This window comes from Acanthochromis polyacanthus, chromosome 22 (assembly GCF_021347895.1).
Source record: "Acanthochromis polyacanthus isolate Apoly-LR-REF ecotype Palm Island chromosome 22, KAUST_Apoly_ChrSc, whole genome shotgun sequence".
NCBI classification, from domain to species: Eukaryota; Metazoa; Chordata; class Actinopteri; family Pomacentridae; genus Acanthochromis; species Acanthochromis polyacanthus.
Window position 1 is genome coordinate 3,262,036 of NC_067134.1, and position 22,715 is coordinate 3,284,750.

A 22,715-nucleotide genomic window follows, 5' to 3' on the forward strand; every position below is an offset into this window, starting at 1 on the left:
ACACACACACACACACACACACACACACACACACACACACACACACACTCACTCCACACAACAGCATTTAAAACACAGGTACAATATGGGGCATAATAATCCTCATAGCCTGAGGCTTTTAACATCAGAAGTACGATGCAGTAACTCTAACACATTGGCGATAAGCCTCATGAAAATACACGCCAACACGGTCAAAAACAGCGAATTGTAGACACTAAAAAGAGAGCCGTAACAAAGAGAGCCGAAACAGTCGTGATGGGACAAATGAATCGAGGCATCGAGGCGTGTCTCGAGTAAAAGTGGGCGTGTCAGATGAAGCTTCGCTTCGAGGCTTGGGTCGCTTCTGAAAAAGTCACGTGACCGATGACAAACGAGGCCTCGGTTTGTGCAGATCACGTGATTGGTTCGTTCAACGTATCGCTGTCCCATAAAAACGTTTCAGATCTCGAGCCACACTGTGGGTGTTGTTGGCGTTTGTGGAGAGAGGAGTGAGAGCGAGTTGTAGTTAGTATTATTCAGTAAGTATTATTAGTTAGTATTATTCGGTGTGAAATAGCAGTAGCTGGAGGAGTAGGAGAAGTGTAGGAAGAGCAGCAGTTTAGATTATTTCCCAACTGCAGTGCTTTGGTGTGAGGCATTATATATATTTTTCTTTTACATTGGTTTATGGGTTGTGTAAAATTATGGGTGTTTGTGTGTCAGTTTTACCATTTGTAAATGTCACTCCTGTATTTGGTGTCTGCACCTTCTGTCACCTTCTTCAGTCATATGGGAACTAGACACTACTTTGACGTGTATGTAAAGAAGCCACTGGGAGCCACAGTTCTACAGCAGGGCCTGCAAAGCATCTGTTAGTTTCTGTGTTACCTATTCTGAAAGACAACATGTGTAAGTGAAATATGTACAAAAGTTTTATTTATTATTAATAAAATGAGCTGTAAATTATACACTGGTGTTGGGTAATGATTAATTCATGTGATGGTGCATATATATATTTATATTTATATTGTGGTGACAGTGATTTTACAAGAAAACACTGTAAGAACATTCACATTCCTGCCAGTTCCATGTTTGTTGGTTGTATCACAAATGCTCTCTCACAGACGGAGCAAGGAAGAAAGAGGAAGTCCTCACCTGTGTGGGAGTATTTTGAGTTGACTACTCATAATAAGGTTTTTATGTGGGAAAACTCATAATATATTGGATACCTGCCATATATTGAACTATCAGTCCTAATATGTATGATTTTATTAAAGGTGAGGTGTTCCAAGGAGCTGGAGAAATATTGTCCAAAAAAAAGAAACCACCTAAATCCCAGCTCTGTGGAAAAATTCTCATATTTTTGAATAATATCAAATAAAATGCTGTCCCTACTTTAGTTTTGCAATGATACCACAAGCACAGTCACAAAACAAAAGGAAGGACAAGCACATTTTATTTATGTCGCCCTTATTACAATTAAAAGTATTTAAACACTTTACAGAGATCCAGAACCTGACCTCAATCAAGCAGTCAAACTACAGATCTCAAATCTCTCCCCATTTGTTTCCACTTTCCTCTCTATCTCTGCTGTCAGGAAAAACAGACACTATATTAAGTATATTACATGTTTATTGGCATTATCATTTAAACACAATTCAAAGCTTCACATAGCAAAGCCAGTGTGTCATTATAGGCACTCTGCCTGTTTTACTTTTATTTGTCCACTTGATGGCGCAGTAGAGCAAATGAAGCACCATGAAGCTTCGAACCATGAGTGAACCAACTGGATGGAAAGCCTCAGTGCTTCATGAAGCTTCATCTTGCCATCACTACGAAACAGCAGGCCCGGCGAAAAGAAAGAGGTCACAAAAGAAACGAAACAGCAGCCAGTCCAGGGAACGATGGCGTCCAGTGAACCACGCGTTTAGCTGCAACCTAATAAAGGTAAACAATTGAGCATAATTATCATTAAATAACATCACCTGGGCTTCATTGATCACTTCATCATTGGAGCGATACATACCCGGTTAGCCGTGGCGCAGCGTAGCAGCAATGCAGGCGGAGGCAATCCAACGAAAACAGCAGCAAATAGACTGCAGCAACCACACAACAACACATGAGTTAACACATCAGATCACATAATACGGACCACGTAGCTTACCCTGTCGTCACAGAAGCACCCACGGCACGCTGAACGGAGCGACCCGTCTCCCAGCGTCACTAAACAAAGTAAAGCAGGCTGTCACTAAATGCACCGCACGTCACATAAAGATGGAAGGGGAAAAATAGTGATGTTACAGTCGAGCCAGTTTGCTCGACACAGTGCCGAGCGTTTGAAGCGAAAGTGTTCCGAGACGGTGTTTCGATCCCTTCTTTTGAGAGACGTTAGGGAGAGTATACATTTAGTTAGAATTTAGTTTAGATATATCTAGTTGCATTTCATACATTAAATAACACACAGATACATATGCATAGATTCACTCATACACAACACACATTCATTCACAGAAACACATATACATACACACGTGGACAAAATTGTTGGTACCCCTCAGTTAAAGAAGGAAAAACCCACAATTCTCACTGAAATCACTTGAAACTCACAAAAGTAACAATAAATAAAAATTTATTGAAAATTAAATAATCAAAAACAGCCATTACTTTTGAATTGTTGATTAACATAATTATTTAAAAAAACAAACTAATGAAACAGGCCTGGACAAAAATGATGGTACCTCTATAAAAGATTGAAAACTATTTGACCAGAGTGACATGATTAACTCAGGTGTGTCATTTAATTGACATCACAGCTGTTTCCAAACTCATAATCAGTCAGTCTGCCTATTTAAAGGGAGACAAGTAGTCACCCTGCTGTTTGGTGAAAAGGTGTGTACCACACTGAACATGGACAACAGAAAGCGAAGGAGAGAATTGTCCCAGGACATCCGAAAAAAAATGATAGACACACATCTTAAAGGTAAAGGCCATAAGACCATCTCTAAACAGCTTGAAGTTCCTGTGACAACAGTGGCTCATATTATTCAGAAGTTCAAGACCCACGGGACAGTAGCCAACCTCCCTGGACGTGGCCGCAAGAGGAAAATTGATGACAAATTGAAGAGACGGATCGTTGGAATTGTATCCAAAGAGCCCAGAGCAACCTCCAAAGAAATTAAAGGTGAACTCCAAGGCCAAGGTACATCAGTGTCAGATCGCACCATTCGTCGTTGTTTGAGCCAAAGTGGACTTCATGGGAGACGACCAAGGAGGACACCACTGCTGAAAAAAACTCATAAAAAAGCGAGACTGGAATTTGCAAAAATGCATGTTGACAAGCCACAAAGCTTCTGGGAGAATGTCCTTTGGACAGATGAGACCAAACTGGAGCTTTTTGGTAAGGCACATCAACTCTATGTTCATAGACTCAAAAACCAAGCATACGAAGAAAAGAACACTGTCCCTACGGTGAAACATGGAGGAGGCTCAGTAATGTTTTGGGGCTGCTTTGCTGCATCTGGCACAGGGTGTCTTGAAAGTGTGCAAGGTACGATGAAATCTGAAGACTATCAAGGCATTCTGGAGAGAAATGTGCTGCCGAGTGTCAGAAAGCTTGGTCTCAGGCGCAGGTCATGGGTCTTCCAACAGGACAACGATCCAAAACACACAGCCAAAAACACCCAAGAATGGCTGAGAGAAAAGCGTTGGACTATTCTAAAGTGGCCTTCTATGAGCCCAGATCTGAATCCCATTGAACATATGTGGAAGGAGCTGAAACATGCCATTTGGAGAAGACACCCATCAAACCTGAGACAACTGGAGCTGTTTGCTCATGAGGAGTGGGCCAAAATACCTGTTGACAGCTGCAGAACGCTCATTGACAAATACAGAAATCGTTTAATTGCAGTGATTGCCTCAAAAGGTTGTGCAACAAAATATTAAGTTATGGGTACCATCATTTTTGTCCAGCCCTATTTCATTAGTTTGTTTTTTTAAATAATTATGTTAATCAACAATTCAAAAGTGATGGCTGATTTTGATTATTTAATTTTCAATAAATTTTTATTTATTGTTACTTTTGTGAGTTTCAAGTGATTTCAGTGAGAATTGTGGGTTTTTCCTTCTTTAACTGAGGGGTACCAACAATTTTGTCCACGTGTGTATATGCACACAAACATACATATATAATGTTTGCTAGTTAGCTAGACTGCAAGATTGTCTTAAGGACATTAAAACCTGGATGACTTTTAACTTCCTACTGCTAAATTCAGACAAAACTGAAGTCATTGTATTTGGCCCCAAACATCTTAGAAACTCGCTTTCAAAGCAAATAGTTACTCTGGATGGCATCACATTGGCCTCCAGTACTACTGTGAGGAATCTTGGAGTTATTTTTGACCAGGACATGTCCTTTAACTCACACATAAAGCAAGTCTGTAGGACTTCCTTTTTTCACCTGCGTAATATTGTAAAAATCAGGAACATTCTGTCTCAGAGTGATGCAGAAAAAGTAGTTCATGCTTTTGTTACTTCCAGGCTTTTCTATTGCAATTCCTTCTTATCGGGTTGTCCAAATAGCTCTCTTAACCATCTACAGTTGATCCAAAACACAGCTGCGAGAGTACTGACAGGAGTTAGCAAAAGAGATCATATTTCCCCTATACTTGCTTCTCTTCACTGGCTTCCTGTTAAATCCAGAATAGAATTTAAAATCCTTCTTCTGACATATAAAGCTCTTAATAACCAATCTCCATCATATCTTAAAGATCTGATAGTACCATATTATCCTAGTAGAACTCTTCGCTCTCAAACTGCAGGCTTACTTGTTGTTCCTAGAATTTCTAAAAGTAGAATGGGAGGCAGAGCCTTCAGTTATCAGGCGCCTCTCTTGTGGAACCTGCTCCCAGTTTGGGTTCGGGAGGCAGATACCCTCTCTATCTTTAAGACCAGGCTTAAAACGTTCCTTTTTGACAAATCTTATAGTTGGGGCTGACTGGGTGACCCACAGGGGTTCGGCTTGTGTCTTCATTGCACAGCTGACTCCCTCTTGGACGTCCCTTCGTTCTGCCCCTAGTCATGCTGCTATAGGCCTAGGCTGCTGGGGGACTTTTCTTGACGCACTGAGCCCTTCTCTATCTACCTTTACATTTAATATGTATACCGTTATTGCAGTACATTCACTCTGTTTCCCCCTGGGCTATTTCTCCAAGTGTCCCTGGTCCCAGAGCTGGATGCTTCAGATCTGCGGTCGATGTTCCACCAGCTGGTCCAGTCTCCACCATGTCCACTGTGGGATGCTGCTGCTGACCTTCCTCCAGCCCTCTGCTTCCAACTCCCCTTTTCCACCAGTCAACTCTGCATTGCCTTCACTATACTTGTTATGCTAACTTACATACTGTTTGAATTTTACTGCTAGCTATATATGGAGTATGTTTAATGTCAGAGCCGTACATCATAAGAGTAAACTATGAGTCAGTTTTCAATGTTAGCTTATACTTTGTTTGTGTCACATATCCTGTCATGCATGTATCCAAATGTGTGTTGTGTTTTCCTTGCTTTCCCACCCCTCCCTCTTCTCCCATCCCTCCCCCTTGCCCTCCTCTGTCCTTCTCAACCCGCCCGGCCAGCAGGCAGATGGGTCCCCCCTATATAGAGCCGGGTTCTGCTCGAGGTTTCTTCCCTGTTAAAAGGGTGTTTTCCTTGCCACTGTCGCCTTTGGGCTTGCTCTGGGGGTCAGGCATATGGGTTCTGTAAAGCGTTTTGAGACGATTTGATTGTAATTGACGCTATATAAATAAAATTGAATTGAATTGTTTTAAAACATTTATTGCAAGTACAAAGCAGTGTGAGACAAGCAATCCTGAGGCTTTTTCATTTTTTTCCACTTGGATGCAGTTCTGACACAGGACCAGCAGATGTCACTCTTCTGGTTGTGTCAAATGCTTCGAAGCAATGTGTCATTCTTGAAGCAGATGTGTCAAAGTGGTTCATTGCTTCATGAAGCTTCAATTTCACCATCACTAGGAAAAAGCCCATTACCTGTACCAACGATATTATGTATGCCCCTATCGATCACGCCAGATCCAGCCCGCTTGGCTGCAGTTACCACCACAGCGAGAGCTCAAGAGAAAGTATGAGACCGAGGTAAAGCCACCCACCTGTGTATATATATATGCAGCGGCGCCGGATGCCGCCCCGCTGTCGCAGCGACGATTGAAATAGCGCAGTGCCACACAGTGGCTAGGAGGGAGAAACCATCCGGCCACATCTGCACAAGTAAAATGTGGTAACTGCAAGCTGTTTCTTCTGAGAACCGTTTATGATGTGCTGTATTGTTTTATGATGACCAATTTTAAGATTGTGTCAAATTTTCAGGGTGTCTGAAAACTTTTTTCCCCTCACTGTATCTGTTAAAGCATGAAAATGTGCCGTTATAAAAATGCCACTATCTCCAGACACATACAGTGCCTTGTGAAAGTATTCGGCCCCCTTGAACTTTTCAACCTTTTCCCACATTTCAGGCTTCAAACATAAAGATATAAAATTTTAATTTTTTGTCAAGAATCAACAACAAGTGGGACACAATCGTGAAGTGGAACGAAATTTATTGGATATTTTAAACTTTTTTAACAAATAAAAACCTGAAAAGTGGGGCGTGCAATATTATTTGGCCCCCTTGCATTAATACTTTGTAGTGCCACCTTTTGCTGCAATTACAGCTGCAAGTCGCTTGGGGTATGTCTCTATCAGTTTTGCACATCCAGAGACTGAAATTCTTGCCCAGTCTTCCTTGCAAAACAGCTCGAGCTCAGTGAGGTTGGATGGAGAGCGTTTGTGAACAGCAGTCTTCAGCTCTGCCCACAGATTCTCGATTGGATTCAGGTCTGGACTTTGACTTGGCCATTCTAACACCTGGATACGTTTATTTGTGAACCATTCCATTGTAGATTTGGCTTTATGTTTTGGATCATTGTCCTGTTGGAAGATAAATCTCCGTCCCAGTCTCAGGTCTTTTGCAGACTCCAACAGGTTTTCTTCCAGAATGGTCCTGTATTTGGCTCCATTCATCTTCCCATCAATTTTAACCATCTTCCCTGTCCCTGCTGAAGAAAAGCAGGCCCAAACCATGAGGCTGCCACCACCATATTTGAAAGTGGGGATGGTGTGTTCAGGGTGATGAGCTGTGTTGCTTTTACGCCAAAACATATCGTTTTGCATTGTGGCCAAAAAGTTGGATTTTGCTTTCATCTGACCAGAGCACCTTCTTCCACATGTTTGGTGTGTCTCCCAGGTGGCTTGTGGCAAACTTCAAACCAGACTTTTTATGGATATCTTTGAGAAATGGCTTTCTTCTTGTCACTCTTCCATAAAGGCCAGATTTGTGCAGTGTACGACTGATTGTTGTCCTATGGACAGACTCTCCCACCTCAGCTGTAGATCTCTGCAGTTCATCCAGAGTGATCATGGGCCTCTTGGCTGCATCTCTGATCAGTCTTCTCCTTGTTGGAGGTGAAAGTTTAGAGGGACGGCCGGGTCTTGGTAGATTTGCAGTGGTCTGATACTCCTTCCATTTCAATATGATTGCTTGCACAGTGCTCCTTGAGATGTTTAAAGCTTGGGAAATCTTTTTGTATCCAAATCCGGCTTTAAACTTCTCCACAACAGTATCTGGGACCTGCCTGGTGTGTTCCTTGGTCTTCATGATGCTCTCTGCACTTTAAACAGAACCCTGAGACTATCACAGAGCAGGTGCATTTATACGGAGACTTGATTACACACAGGTGGATTCTATTTATCATCATCAGTCATTTAGGACAACATTGGATCATTCAGAGATCCTCACTGAACTTCTGGAGTGAGTTTGCTGCACTGAAAGTAAAGGGGCCCAATAATATTGCACGCCCCACTTTTCAGGTTTTTATTTGTTAACCCTTTAAGTCCCCCCATTGTACAAGTCCGCCAGGACATATTTTTACATTTTTACATGCTGTAGTGCCATTTTTTGGAGTATTTTTATTTGCTTTACATCAAAATGACCCTGATATCCCAAATTTTAATAATATGTATTTAGTTATGTCTTAACTACTACAATAAATTGCTTAAAAGTGCAATACACCTTAAAACAATGAAAATCGTTTTTGTTTTTTTCACAAATATTTCAAAATACAGAAATTGCATAGCTAGATCCCTCAGTTTTGTGAATGTAAAAAAGTTGCACAATATCCTTTAGAACCACAGGAAATTTATTTGGAGTCTGTACATCACTTGCTTTTTGAGATATGGTCAATTTTGTAAACTGAAAATCCCCCGAAAATAAAGAACAATGCAAAATTTGCAAAGACACAACATTGGTATCAAAAGAAACTATTTAAAATAGTGCAATCAAATTTCTAATTGTGCCAGATACTTATGAACACATATATTTTATGTACAAAACCATGATAAGACCATAAAGAGTGCATTTGAAAATAAAAGAAAATCTTTTTTACTGAGTTCAATCAGAAACAGTGTTTTGAGGGCTGCCTGGTCCAAGTACTTGGACAGTTTGATGGAGAAGGGTTGTCCACATATTCTAACAGAGGTGGCTGGACATCTGGCCTCCTTTTAGGCAGGAAATGTGGCAGAGAAGGTAAGCTGTCGGGGTCCTTCTCAGTTTTCCAGCCATCTGTAGGAAGTGCCTCTGGCCTAGAGCGCTCGCTGGTGGAGCGGCTGCTGCAGCCTCTCCTGGCTGGAGCCAGGGCTCTGCCTCTCCCTCTGGCTCTCGCTGGGGTACCAGGAGAGCAAGAGACCTCCATTCTCTCCTCTTTCTCCTCCTCATCCTCCTAATACTTCTTTCCAACATTGTCAACACTGCACACAGAAAAAGTTTTGCGTTACGTTAGATGTTTGCAGCGCATGACTTGTAAAAATGATGCGTATTTTGCGCAGTATGCTTTCGGCGGCGTTACATGTATATCACGTTTTTTTTTTTTTTTTTTTTACTTTTTTCCAACTCAAAACAAGCATCTTCTCATGAATATATGCTTACATGTCATTGGAATGATCAATTCCTTCGATACGGTTGGCTGCATCCGTGCTGGTGACAGAATCGAGGCCAGATGGGTGGCTGGACGCTTCATCCAACGCTGTAAGTTGATGGAGAACTACGCGGCAGATGTAAAATAATTTGGCGCAACCAAGTTTTTGTGGCTCCATAACTGTGTGATAGTGGGTCAAAGGTGTGTTTGATGGATGTCTGGTGTGTGTGGGCTGTGTGTCTGAGTGTTTTTGTAAAATAAAGTAGGGGTGAAACCGAGGGAGAGAGTGCGCCTCTGTGCAGGCTGTTTTTCGGGTTTGGCGGAAAAACTACAATTCCCAGCAAACACGTCACTTCCTGTTATTGGGGACGGGAGCCTCTCAGGTATGGACACGTAAGAATCATGTGACAGGTTGTGGCCACACCGTGATCACGTTTATTTCAACTGAGAAGCCCTGCAAAAACCCGCGGTCTCTGTTTATATAGATTTACGCCGTGTGCGCTTTATTGTGTATTTTTACAAACCCATCACTGCAACGAGAAAACACTCTGAGACCTGGTAAATGTGTGAAATGATAGACTGACTCCCCAGATTTTATATGCAAAAAGAATTATTGATCTATCTTATCTGGTTTCAAATCGACAGCCAATCAAAAATCAATATGCAAAACGTAGCGCCGGCGCTACGTGGGGCCTTAAAGGGTTAAAAAAGTTTAAAATATCCAATAAATTTCATTCCACTTCACGATTGTGTCCCAATTGTTGTTGATTCTTGACAAAAAATTAGAATTTTATATCTTTATGTTTGAAGCCTGAAATACGGCGAAAGGTTGAAAAGTTCAAGGGGGCCGAATACTTTCACAAGGCACTGTATATGTGGTCATGGTTCCATGATGCCAATGTCATGGTTATGACTGGATGCAGCTAATTTATAAAGAAATGATTCAAACTACGTGTCAGCTTTCAAAGATGGGACTTTTCATCCAATACTTCATGTTTTTTTTAAATTTCAACTCACACATAATCAGATTAGTTGATCTACTGGTTCAATATTGGAGATTCTTCATCATTGTCGAGGGATAGATAGATATGAATCCGAAGGCCAGTAATCTCTTAAATTAATTATGATTAATCATCAGAGAATCACTGAACCAGCTCTGCATCTAACGGGTTCCTGCAGCCCAGAGGGATCTGAGGAACGATTAAGGTGGTAATCGAGGAAATTCGCCCTGCTGCTCACTGCCTCCTTTCAGACGTCTATCCCTCGACCACTGATAATTAATTTAACTGAGTAACCACTTTGAATGGTTTCATTAATTTACCAGTCACGTCTGTTAACGACAGCTTTCCTCTTAATGGATTTGGCAACAAAGCAACGAAGACACTAAACAAGACATTAGACCTGAATTCTGTGAAGCCGGATCTCAAGGACTTTAAGTTTGCGAAGGACTTCATGAACTTTTATTGAACTCTGCATGGAGAAATCTTCTTGGCAGGGGTTCAGTCTGTGTCCAATGTGCATACACTGGTGTCATTGTAGGGTTCCTTGTTGGTTGGACGTTGGTCCAGACTGGTCAAGGCAGCAGTGTTCACCATTGGCAGAGTGCTGACAAGTCTGAGAGTTTTGTCCATCTGTTCCGTTCTGCTTGGAAAACAAACACACAAACACAGAGAACGTCAGTGTTTCCTGCAGCATTGAAGAACTGATGCCTTGCCTGAGATAGAGAGCACTGCAAATGACATCTGAAGAAACTTAACTGTTGGAATTTAACATTCAGTTGTCTGATTACGTCAGAATTCCGAATCTATCCTACATCCCCAGATTAACCTGGACCAGATTTCTGTGTCAAAACGAATACAGGTTAGACTGAACGATAGCTGATAATGTGTTAACAGAATTCAACTGACCAGTTGTTGAAAACAGTTTAGAAACTATTTTGCAGCAATATCCAAAATTATCCAATACATAATTGTGTGTACACTGTGACTGAGACCAGTCTTTACATACCTCACTGTGACACTGATTGAATGCTTTCTTTCTGGTGTGGATCTGCTGGTGTTGTTTCAGGGAACCCAAAGTTGTAAAAGTCTTCTTACACTCGTCACATCTGTATGGTGTCTCCCCAGTGTGGACACGTTGGTGAACTTTGAGGTATGCAGTGGAGCTGTAGCGTTTCCCACACTGGTCACAAAGGTATGGTTTAACCCCAGTGTGGGTCACTTCATGAGCTTTTAACTCTGAGTACCGTACAAATGGTTCACCACAGTGATCACATACGTACACATCATGTCCAGTGTGGATGCGTTGGTGACATTTTAAGCTCTGTTGGTCGTTGAAAGTTTTTTCACAGGAGTCACAGTGGTACCGCTTTTTACCAGAACGGAGGCATTGATGGATCAACAACTGTTCATGTTGAGTAAAGGTTTTCACACACTGATCACAGCTGAATGGTTTAACTCTACTGTGAATGAGCTGATGACTTTTTAAGTGACTCTTATGAGTAAAAGCCTTTCCACATTGATCACAGCTGAATGGTTTAACTTCACCGTGAATGAGTTGATGACTTGCTAGATTACCCTTCTGAGTAAAAGCCTTTCCACACTGATCACAGCTGAATGGTTTAACGCCACTGTGAATGAGCTGATGACTTCTTAACGCACTCTTGTCAGTAAAAGCCTTTCCACACTGATCACAGCTGAATGGTTTAAATCTACTGTGCATGATTTGATGATGTCTCAACGTACTCTTCAGAGAAAAAGCCTTTCCACAGTGATCACAGCCAAACAATTTCACTCCATTGTGAAGGAATTGATGACTTGTTAGATTACCCTTGTTAGTAAAAGCCTTTCCACACTGATCACAGCTGAATGGTTTAACTCCACTGTGAATGAGTTGATGACTTGCTAGATTACCCTTCTGAGTAAAAGCCTTTCCACACTGATCACAACCGAACAATTTCACTCCACTGTGAATGAGTTGATGTTTTGCGAGACTACTCTGCCGAGTAAAAGCCTTTCCACACTGATCACAGCCGAATGGTTTAACTCCACTGTGAATGAGTTGATGACTTCTTAACGCACTCTTGTCAGTAAAAGCCTTTCCACACTGATCACAGCTGAATGGTTTAACGCCACTGTGAATGAGTTGATGTCTTTTTAAGTGACTCTTGGTAGTAAAAGCCTTTCCACACTGATCACAGCTGAATGGTTTAACTCCACTGTGAATAAGTTGATGTTTTGCTAGATCACTCTTGTGAGTAAAAGCCTTTCCACACTGATCACAGCCGAATGGTTTCTCCACAGTGTGAATACGTTTGTGAATTCTTAGCTTTGTTGCTGTGATAAAAGTCTTGCCACATTGCTCACAACTGAGTGATTCATCTCTTTTTGCTGTTGTTGCTGAACCATCCTTATCCTCCTCAGAGGTCCAACATCCCACTCCATCGTTGTGTTTACATTTCTGTAGCAAAAGACAAAGATAAAAACAGAGGCAGTGATGGAAGAGCAATCACGAAAAAACTGAACCTAAAAGTCTCAATTCCATGTAGTTGGACACGAGGCTGAAACAAGATCAAGAATCTGCAGACATGCTAGCAGCTTTGTCATTAGAAACCTAGAAACGTGTCAACAGCACACTCACAATGTCAACAAATCTATTTTCACAGGCCGATAGTTTTCAGCTTTCTGCACGGTAGTTTTAGAATATTGGGTAGTAAAATCTGTCGATCACCGTGAAAAGCAAAGCAGAGCTGGGACTGATGGGATTGTACCAGCAGGATCTCTTCATCCCCAGACTTTCCGTTAAGTTACATTACTGGAGAAATGTACAATATGAAAAGCATACAACATCAATGTCCAGATTTAGGTCTTAATGGCAGCAGGGTCAATTCAGACCACCAACACTTTCTGGTTTCTCCTCGGGGATCAGACGTTGATACCAGTCCAGAAAAGATCTGTAATTCTGCCACTGAATTCTGGATTTGACACGAACCACCTGGGCATTTGTTGTGCAGCAGTTAAACAAGTGTTCACCATCAAACAACAAAAGCAACAAAACAGTAAAACAGTTAAAGGAATAGCAACGATTAAAGGAAATGTTTTAAAAATGTAAAAAAAAAAAACAAAAAAAAAAAAACACACACAGTAAAACAATTACAAGCAAAATAAAAGCCATTTAAAGAAAAATCTAACAAAACATAAGAGACAGGGACATCGACAGCAATCTTGGTCTGCTATGGCCATGTTGTTGCTTTCAAAAAACAAGACGTCCAAAACAGTCCGATTCGTCTTTTGAAGAGGAGGTTTACGACTCACTAATTTAATAGGCACACGCGAAGATCTACCATGATTCTAAAAACAAGTTTGAGATTTATTTATGTAAACACAAGTTAAGTATTCTCCGTTGCTGATTTTCTCAGAACTCAAAAATAACGTAATTTAGTGGTTGATAAACGGTCTCACTCCTTCAACACAAAAGCAGAGTCCTCAAAGCAACAGCTGATCGCTCTCCCTTAATCAAGGGAGTGGGACGGCTCAACAAGTAGGAGGCAGGTGAGCAGTTAATAATAATAATCAGAATTAGCAAAATGATCAAAATAACTTGAATAATCATCATCATCTAAATAATAATAATTTGATAGATCATCAATTAATAGAAATAGGATCCAAAATGGTCATTTAATCAGACGTAGTAAAAGTTTTCAATAACAGCAACCGATGTAATCAGGTACAGGACTTTTCTTTGGGGGCAGCACAGTCGAGTAGTGGTTAGCACTTTCGCCTTGCAGCAAGAAGATCCCTGGTTCAAGTCCCGGTCTGGGCCTGGGATCTTTCTGCATGGAGTTAGCATGTTCTCCCTGTGCATGCGTGGGTTTTCTCCGGGTGCTTCGGCTTCCTCCCACAGTCCAAAAAATATGCTGAGGTTGATTGGTTACTCTAAATTGGCCGTAGGTGCGAATGTGAATGTCTGTATATGTAGCCCTGTGACAGACTGGCGACCTGTCCAGGGTGTCCCCTGCCTTCACCCGAGTCAGCTGGGATAGGCTCCAGCACCCCCGCGACCCTAGTGAGGATTAAGCGGTGTATAGAGAATGGATGGATGGACTTTTCTTTGGTCTGCACTGTTTGAGACACCAGATTACATTGCCCACATCAAGAAAGGGATTCTGTGGAGACGCTGACATGAGACAGTTTTCAGTCTCAGCATGTTTAGCCCTAAAATCATGGGAGTCAAACCTGACATAAAAACTGTTTAGACTTTGAGCCAGCTCTAAATCACAATTATAACCACTGAGCTGAACTCTCTCATTGACACATTAATTAGTCCCAGTGATCAGATTCATGCCGTCCCAGACTGAACTGAGGTTGTTCATTTTGAGCTGAGACTCAAGTTTGTCTTTGTATTGTCTTTTGTGGGTCCTGATCTCCTACTTCAGTTCCTTCTGTCGGTTATACAGATTTAGTGCATTTCCTTCTCTGAAGACAGTTTTCCTTCTGTACAGTAGGTCTTTAAGCTTCTTAGAAACCCATGGCTTAGTGTTTAGATATAGTTTAACAGTTTTATCAGGAATAACACTGGTTTCACAGTCTGTGACCCAGCTGCTCACAACATCAGTCGGTTCATCAATATCAGCTGAGGACTCCTTAAACACGTCCCAGTCAGTAACCTCCAGACATCCCTGCAGAGTGTGACAAACTTTCACTCTGATGTTCTGCACTTTGCCTTGCTTCAGTACAGTAGTAGACAGAGATAAGGAGGATGCAGTTGTGGTTAGAGGAACCCAGAGGAGAAGCACCTTTCACATTGTTGTAACAGAACTAAGAGTTTGTCACATCTAGTGGGGCATGTGATGTACTGATGGAAGTCTCTCAGTGTGTGTTTTAGTGAGCAGTGGTCTCTGGATGACCTGATGGATAAGCCCACAGGCATTTATTTCACTGGCCTTTGGATGGATATAGACAAGTTTCACAAATATCTGGGGAAACTTCTGAGGCAGATATGGAGGGCACAGTGAAACAGAAAGCAGTTCTAAGTCAGTACTGCACAGTTTCTCCAGGACAGTGTCAGATTTGCACCAGCGCTGTCCTTGTCCATTTGGAAGACCCACTTGAGCCCAAGCTTTCATTTGCTGGCTGATGTTCCTTCAATATTTCCACATAATGTTCTATCCTCTTGATGCCATCTATTTTGTGAAGTGCACCAGTCCCTCCTGCAGCAAAAACACTCCCACAACATGGTGCTGCCACCCCCATGCTTCACAGTTGGGATGGTGTACTCAGGCCATCCTCAGCCAGCATCTTCACAAGGTCGTTTGCTTTTGTTCTGGGGTTGATGAGCACATTTCCCTCCAAAACAATCCTAACCTTAACCAATCTCCATCTTGAGCAGTAGGATGGCTTGACATTCCCATATTGTTGATCTGTGCATGTAATTGTTTGGACAGATAAACGTCAAACCACAGCAATCTGGAAATTGCACTCAAGGATGAACCACACCTGTGGAGGCCCACAAATGTCTTCCTGATGTCTTGGCTGATTTCTTTAGATTTTCTAATGTCATCACACAAGGAAGCAGTGTGTTTGAGGTGTGCCTGAAAATACATCTTAATCTATCAAAAGCTTTCAAAGCCAGGACATCATCATCTTGAAGGTATAGCAATCTTAATGTATGCAAACTTCTGATTGTGAAGAAAGTAATAAAAATTCTCTTAAAAAAAAAAAATCTCTTGTTATTCTGGCATTTAAAGATAATTTTGGTCATCTTAACTGACATAAAACAGGAGAAGCATTGCCAGATTTAATGTCAGATCGTGTAAATTAAAAAAAGGGTTATGTGTCGTTTATACAGTGTAAGTAAACTTCTGGGTTCAACTGTGAATTTCTTGAGAAGGAAAAGGCTGGTAAACTCACAATGCTCAAAAGTATTATTCTCTACCAAAGAAAATGCTGCTCTTTACCTTCCTGAACAACTTGCTTGAAAAACAAGACTTTTCTTCCGTTACTTATCTTCATCACCATGCAAGACATTTTCAGAAAGTATGATCAGCAGCTAGTTCAGCCTCAAACAAAGAACAAGCAGCTTCCTAGCAGTCCACCATTATATCCTCAGTACAGCTGCTTCTGCAGAGCTACATCTCTCCAGCCAACGTCACCTGGCTTTGGTCGGCCCATCTAACCAACTGGAGCAACTTTACACATTTTAAACAACAAATGAATGATAATAATGTTACAGTGGTATGTTTCTCACTTTCTGTGAAGAATCCATGTTTCCTCCGTTGTTGAGCTCAGACTAAATGGCTGCCAACATTCCTCTGCTCCTCCGTCAGACTCTCCTCCTCCTGCCAATCACCTGTCACATCAAACACATCTTCATTAGGATACCACTCTATACACAAGTGTCAGAGTGTCCCATATGTTCATCAGCCAACACAGAGGACACATTTCAACTCAATAGTTCACTTTTAGCTCTTTTCAGTTTCACCTAAAACTGATACAAATGAACTTAAACTGTTAAAAATAAGGAACACAGACAGAAAACAGACATGGAAAAAGAGAATAAAGAGAACATAAAGATGCTGCTGCAGGTGATTCAAGACAGGACTGCTGGTAGAAAACTGTTCATGCTGTAAGTTAGTGAATGTATTTTACTGCTCAGTGTTCTGTTTAAAGGTAGCTCTCACTCCCTGTTCTTTGCACTCTTCCATAGTGTCAAGTGTCCTCCCACTTTCAATGACAGGTGATTCTCATTGATGATTTTTCTCACAGTTTGTGCAGTTTCCCCACTTGAAAAAGGATGTTTCATCTACCCAGGGTTTGAGCAGGACTCCACTCATCAATCAGACAGTTGCTTTCTTTCTTTTCCCCCCCCTTTTATTTTGCAGTGGTCGCAAATTCGTATCTCTCTGACCGCACTCAGTTCATTCAGTTAAAAACATTCACATCCCATTCATCTCCCCTCTCCTCCGGTGTTCCCCAAGGCTCTGTTCTTGGTCCCGTCCTCTTCATCATTTATCTTCTTCCCCTTGGCCATATATTCCGGAAATATAACATACAGTTTCATTGCTATGTGGACGACACCCAGCTCTAACTCTCCTCCAAACCCACTCCCCACTCCCCCCCCCCCCCCTCCCTCTGTGTCTGTCTCCAGGAAATCAAATCCTGGTTCTCTTCCAATTTCCTCAAACTGAATAGCAACAAAACTGAGGTTCTCCTCATTGGCTCCAAATCAGTTCTCACGAAAACCAATAGTTTCACCATCACCACTGACAACTCCACCTTTTCTCCCTCCCTGCAGGTCAAGAGTCTGGGTGTCGTCCTCGATGGCACTCTGTCATTTCAAAGTCACCCGATCTGCATACTTTCATCTCCGTAGCATTAATCGCCTCCGTCCCTCACTCACTCACTCACTCCTGTCAGCACCGCCATTATGGTCCACTCTCTTGTCACCTCCCACCTCGACTATTGTAATTCACTTCTCTCTGGTCTTCCACTCAAGTCCCTCCATAAACTCCAATTGGTCCAAAATGAATCAGCCCAAATTATCACCAGGACACCCTCTTTCCACCACATCACCCCAGTTCTCCAACAGCTTCACTGGCTTCCAATCACTCACCGTATCATCTATAAAATCATTCTGCTAACCTTCAAGGCCCTCCATAACCTCGCCCCTCCGTACCTCACTGATCTACTGCATATAAACACACCCAGCCGGACTCTCAGATCATCTTCCTCTCTCAGTCTCACCATCCCCCCTGCCCGCATGACCACCATGGGCTCCAGAGCCTTCAGTCGCGCTGCTCCCACCTCTGGAACTCCCTCCCACCTGATATCAGAAACATCAACACACTACACATTTTCAAATCCACTCTCAAAACCCACCTGTTCAAACAAGCTTACTCTCTTTGACCTCCAGTCCTCCTTCTGTTTTAAAATTGCTAAATTTTCTTCTTTGAAATTTTAAAATTCTTATGTTTTAAACTGTGTATTTTGAATCTGTTTTTATTCTGTTTCCTCTGTACGGTGACCTTGAGTGTCTTGAAAGGCACCTATAAATAAAATGTATTATTATTATTATACAGAGGTGGCAACTTCCATAAGTTCATACGTTTAGTTGATAGATTAAGGTGAAAAACCTTTAAACAGAACACAAAAGGACAATGTTCGCATTACTGCATTCAGCAAATAGTAACAACCGTTCCTCATGGACATTTTCACCACATTGGCAAATGCTACTCCACTCACTTTATGTTTGTCAACCTCAACACCACATAAACTGAAGCGACAAATCATGGCATGAGCAATATTCAACCCAATACTATACCACACATGAATTTATCTGCATTTTAAAGAGTTGATTTTCAATCACAGTTTAACAAATTACTCTGAGCATTTTTATCAAAAGAAATTTTAACCATTTTATAATTTTTACTTCAAGGTTTTAAAATTATTTAAAGTGCATAAAGTGCTTTTAAAGTGCAATCCTTTCCAGATCCAATAAATAAATAAAGGGCATCGTAAAAACCCACCATTACAAACAGGATGAATTCACTGGTCTTAGCTGGAACCCTCTAATTAGCACCAATTAGCCTGCAATCTTATTTTCAACTGAACAATTACAAAACACACAGAAATTATTGGTAAACAGACAAAGTTGACAGCAAGCCGCTCGTGGCTGACATCGATCTCCGTGGCTAATGCTAATGCTAACACATACTGCAGTGGCACACATCGGCAGCTTAAACAGTCTTTTAGAGTCTCCACAATTCTGCTCTTACCGGCTGCAACCCGGATTTTGGAGATGAACGCAATCCTGCACAGTTTGCCGCAGATCTTGATGCTTTCCCAACAGAAACTCACGGTCACTGTTTGAACGCGGTCATTCATTCTCAGTCCCTCCTCAGTGCTGCGTGTGTCCCCTTTTATGCCGCCGGTGGCAAACCTGCAGCCGCCGATTGTTTCCGCCCCAGCTGAGTGTCGGACCTGTGCGTAAATGCCTCTCCTTTGAGTTCTCAGCTCCTTCCACTTTGACTTGACACTCATTCATAAAACACATCAAAAATAAAAACAGACATTGTGCCAAAGTGTTTTCCTGCAGACATATCAGATTGGTTTGACAAATGAAATGAAGCAGTTTAAATACTGAGGTTCAGACCCTCCAGTATTACTGATCATCGAGACAAACTAACATGTTGAAATATGAAGGTTTAGACCCAACAGTGTTAGAAATGATGGAGATTCATCAGACTCATTTAAATATTATTATTATAAATATGTATAAAATGACCACAATATGAAATATAACTACCACAACTGGGTAAAAAATGACCAAAATAATATATAAAACTAGCAGAAACATGTATAAATTAACCATAATATGTGATAAAAGCACCACAAATATGTATAAAATGGCCAAAATATTTGATAAAACTATCACAAATATGTGTAAAATGACTAAATTGTGACGTAAAACCACCACAAATATGTTCAAGATGACCAAAATATGATTGAAAACTACTACAAATGTGAAGGAAAAATTACTCACTTTCTCACTACTGAGGTGTCCCTTCAGCTGTTTGTTCATGTTGGTACCAAGTCACCCCAAATTACAAGACAAGATGTCACCCTTGACCGATGGTTCTCCTAAACTGAGGATGCAAACCTGCTTATGCTCTCTCCTTCCCTAATATAATCCTGAGACAGACAGATGCTTGGTAAAGATAACATAGGAATGAAAGACAACTATTGGGCTGACAGCGTAAGAACAAGGTTATATTGCAGTATTCTTGGCCGGATGGAGCCTGAGTTAACAGTCCTGTATCCATATTTGGAGTGTATCCTTAAACATGGCATGTCTCCCAAATGGTATACATACCCAAGGCCAGAGAGACTCCTTAGAACCGATGCTGCCAGTGCTCACATCACTGTGTTACTCACTGTATCATGTCTCCTGATATCAGTAAACCTTATTCTCAACATAAGCCATCTGAGTCTCCAGAGTGTCTCTGAGTTTGCCTCCTGATTTCCTCTCCTGACATTGCAGAGTTCCTAAACAAACTGGTGTCACGAGAACAGGATCTCCACACAACAGAGACTGGTAAGTGCAAATTTTAACAAATTTTGCAAACTGCCATGTCTGAGTTTGGTGAGATTATGACCTGTTAAGATTTTTTGTGGATAATAATTTCTTATGATACCGAATCTGCGATTGTCTGATATCAAATTTGGACATTACAGTTTTTCTCCATTGGTTTGGCTCATTTCTTGAAACCGAGATGACATTCTCAAAACAACATGGACAAATACCAAAAGTAACCTGCAGCTGCTGACAACAGAATGGCGTTTCTCATCGCTTTCATCAAATTACAGATGCTTTAGTTCATGTCTCAATTGTTTTACTGCATCTCTGTTTTGGTTATGTACAAGTAGCCTAAAGTTAGCACAATTAACTGACATTTAGCACATTTTCCAAATGAATAGATATTCCTGATCTAGCTGAATTAGCTGATTCTCAGTCAAATGGTCGTCATCTCCAAAATGTGTCAGTATTGGTTCATTGTGTGAGCCATCATATGCAGAATAGTTTGTTCAATTGTCAAAATTGGTTTTGAATATAATACCATAAAATACATGTGTATATTTTTTTTAAATACTTGGCAGTAAATGACAGTCAGGTGAAAGCAGAACTTGACTAACAACGGAGGAGTATCCCATATCTCACTTGACCAATCAAACAGTTTGATTAGTTCTCTGACAGGTGATGTCTATGATTGTGATTACTATACATATAGATATATAAGTAGATCTTGGCCAGGACCTATATCATTTGCTGTGTGAACATGGAGGTTCCAGGCCAAGCAAATGTTCAAGGACAACTTCCTGCTCAGGCAAGAGGACGAAGAGGACGAAGAGGACGAAGAGGACGAAGAGGACGAAGAGGTGTGAGAATGCGGGGTGGTGGTATTGGAGGAAGAGGCCGAGGGGCAAGAAGGTACCATGCTGTCCCAGATGAAATACGAGCCACACTCATAGACCATGTGGTCAACCACAACCTTACAATGGCAGAAGCTGTTCAGCCTAATGTGCCTCGATCCACAGTCTCCTCCATCATTCAAACATTTCGGAGGGAAAACCGGTATGCATGAAAACGCACAATTGAATGTCGTGTACAGTACAGTAAAATCCAACCTCAATATGATGTGAATTCAGGCCAACACAATTCGATGCTAACTATATGTATATGTATATAACATGCACACATGTGTATATTCGTGTATGTAGAAATTATCCTCGGTGTCTTTGTCTAGGATTGGACAACAACCTTTCAGGGGTGGCAGAGGACAGCTGCTGAGTCAACAGCAGGAACAACATATTTGCAATTTCGTCATTACAAATAATGCTATTACCTTCAGACAAATTCGAGATGCAGTAATTGAAGACAACACAATTTTTCACAATATCAATACAATAAGCCTATCCACAATAGACAGAGGTCTAAAAAAAAATCAAATGACAATGAAGCAAGTCTACCGAGTGCCATTTGAAAGAAACTCTGAGTAAAGGAACTGCGCCACCAATATGTACATGTAAGTCAGTTATTGTCGATTTAGAACTTGTGTAGAATATAGAACAATCCTATAGAAAATAATATTACTGATCTGTATTTTTATTTTATCTGTTTCAGACAATTATGGCACTCGAAGGGAATAAAACGCCTCACATTCTGGTTTTTGTGGATGAGGCTGGCTTCAACTTGGCCAAGGGTCGCAGGCGTGGTCGCAATGTCATTGGGCAGCGGGCCACAGTGGATGTCCCAGGCCAGCGAGGTGGCAATATAACAATGTGCGCTGCCATATCCGAGAATGGTGTGGCCACTCACATCCCGAGCCTAGGCCCATACAATACTCAAAAGCTTCTGACTTTTTTTGATCAACTTTATACTTATCTAATCCCAGAAAACGAGAGGAACGACGAAGGACCTCACCTACCACACTATGTGATTGTGTGGGACAATGTGAATTTTCATCGTAGCCCTCTCATTAGGGCCTGGTTGACTACCCATCCAAGGATGCTCATGGTGTTTCTACCACCATACTCTCCTTTCCTCAATCCGATTGAGGAGTTTTTTTTTTCCTGCTTGGAGATGGAGAGTGTATGAACACCGAGCTGAAGACCAGAGGACCCTGCTCCAGGCAATGGATGCTGCGTGTGAGGACATCACAGGAGATCAGTGTAGAGGATGGTTGAGACATTCTCGCCGTTTCTTCCCACGCTGCATTGCAAGGGAAACTATTCACTGTGACATGGATGAAAATCTGTGGCCAAACAGAGAGCAGCACATTGATGATGAAGAGGAGGAGGGTGACCAGGAGAAGGAGGATGACCGTGACCAGTAAAAGAATTATAGTAATTGGGAAACTTTATTTACTCTGGGCAATGATTTCTTTTGTTTGTTTGCTGTACATGTAGAATAATTGATTTAGTTATATACTGAAAAATATAGAAGAACATTTTGTTTGAATAAAAACTGAGCTTGTGTCAAAACTTTGGAACCTGCTCTTACTGAGAAATACCTTTTTTATTTTGCAGTTTTACACATATATCTTCTGTAATAGCTAGACCTCTGCTACAGTGACAAAACAGCTAAGCATTTTGACTTGCAGTGCTCACACAAGGCCAAAGGGACAACACATTTTGGGGGCATTGACTCATTATATGACAAGGA

The 22,715-nt window shown here is 41.4% G+C and overlaps 3 protein-coding genes across 7 annotated transcripts in view; 1 reads left to right on the forward strand and 2 right to left on the reverse strand.

Annotated features, from left to right (window-relative positions):
- Window positions 1–18,911, reverse strand: part of LOC110946113 (NLR family CARD domain-containing protein 3-like) — a 77,511-nt gene extending 58,600 nt beyond the window's left edge. Inside the window, exon 1 of the mRNA XM_051942473.1 lies at window positions 18,769–18,911. The gene's annotated coding sequence lies outside the window, so the exon portion shown is untranslated. The remainder of the gene's footprint in view (window positions 1–18,768) is intronic.
- The window catches only part of LOC127531994 (zinc finger protein OZF-like), a 289,632-nt gene that overhangs the window by 9,146 nt on the left and 257,771 nt on the right, over window positions 1–22,715 (forward strand). The window lies entirely within an intron of this gene.
- LOC127531996 (zinc finger protein OZF-like) overlaps window positions 10,209–22,715 on the reverse strand; it is a 37,862-nt gene continuing 25,355 nt past the window's right edge. The window contains exons 1-4 of one of the 2 annotated variants that reach the window (XM_051942912.1): window positions 16,758–17,081; window positions 16,242–16,343; window positions 11,004–12,455; window positions 10,209–10,640 (exon numbers count right to left, since the gene is read on the reverse strand). In XM_051942912.1, the coding sequence (XP_051798872.1) occupies window positions 10,527–10,640; window positions 11,004–12,455; window positions 16,242–16,259 (1,584 nt within the window). In that variant the 5' untranslated portion in view covers window positions 16,260–16,343; window positions 16,758–17,081 and the 3' untranslated portion in view covers window positions 10,209–10,526. Of the gene's footprint in view, window positions 10,641–11,003; window positions 12,456–16,241; window positions 16,344–16,757; window positions 17,082–22,715 lie in introns of those variants that run through there. The other variant, XM_051942911.1, reaches the window with a different exon arrangement.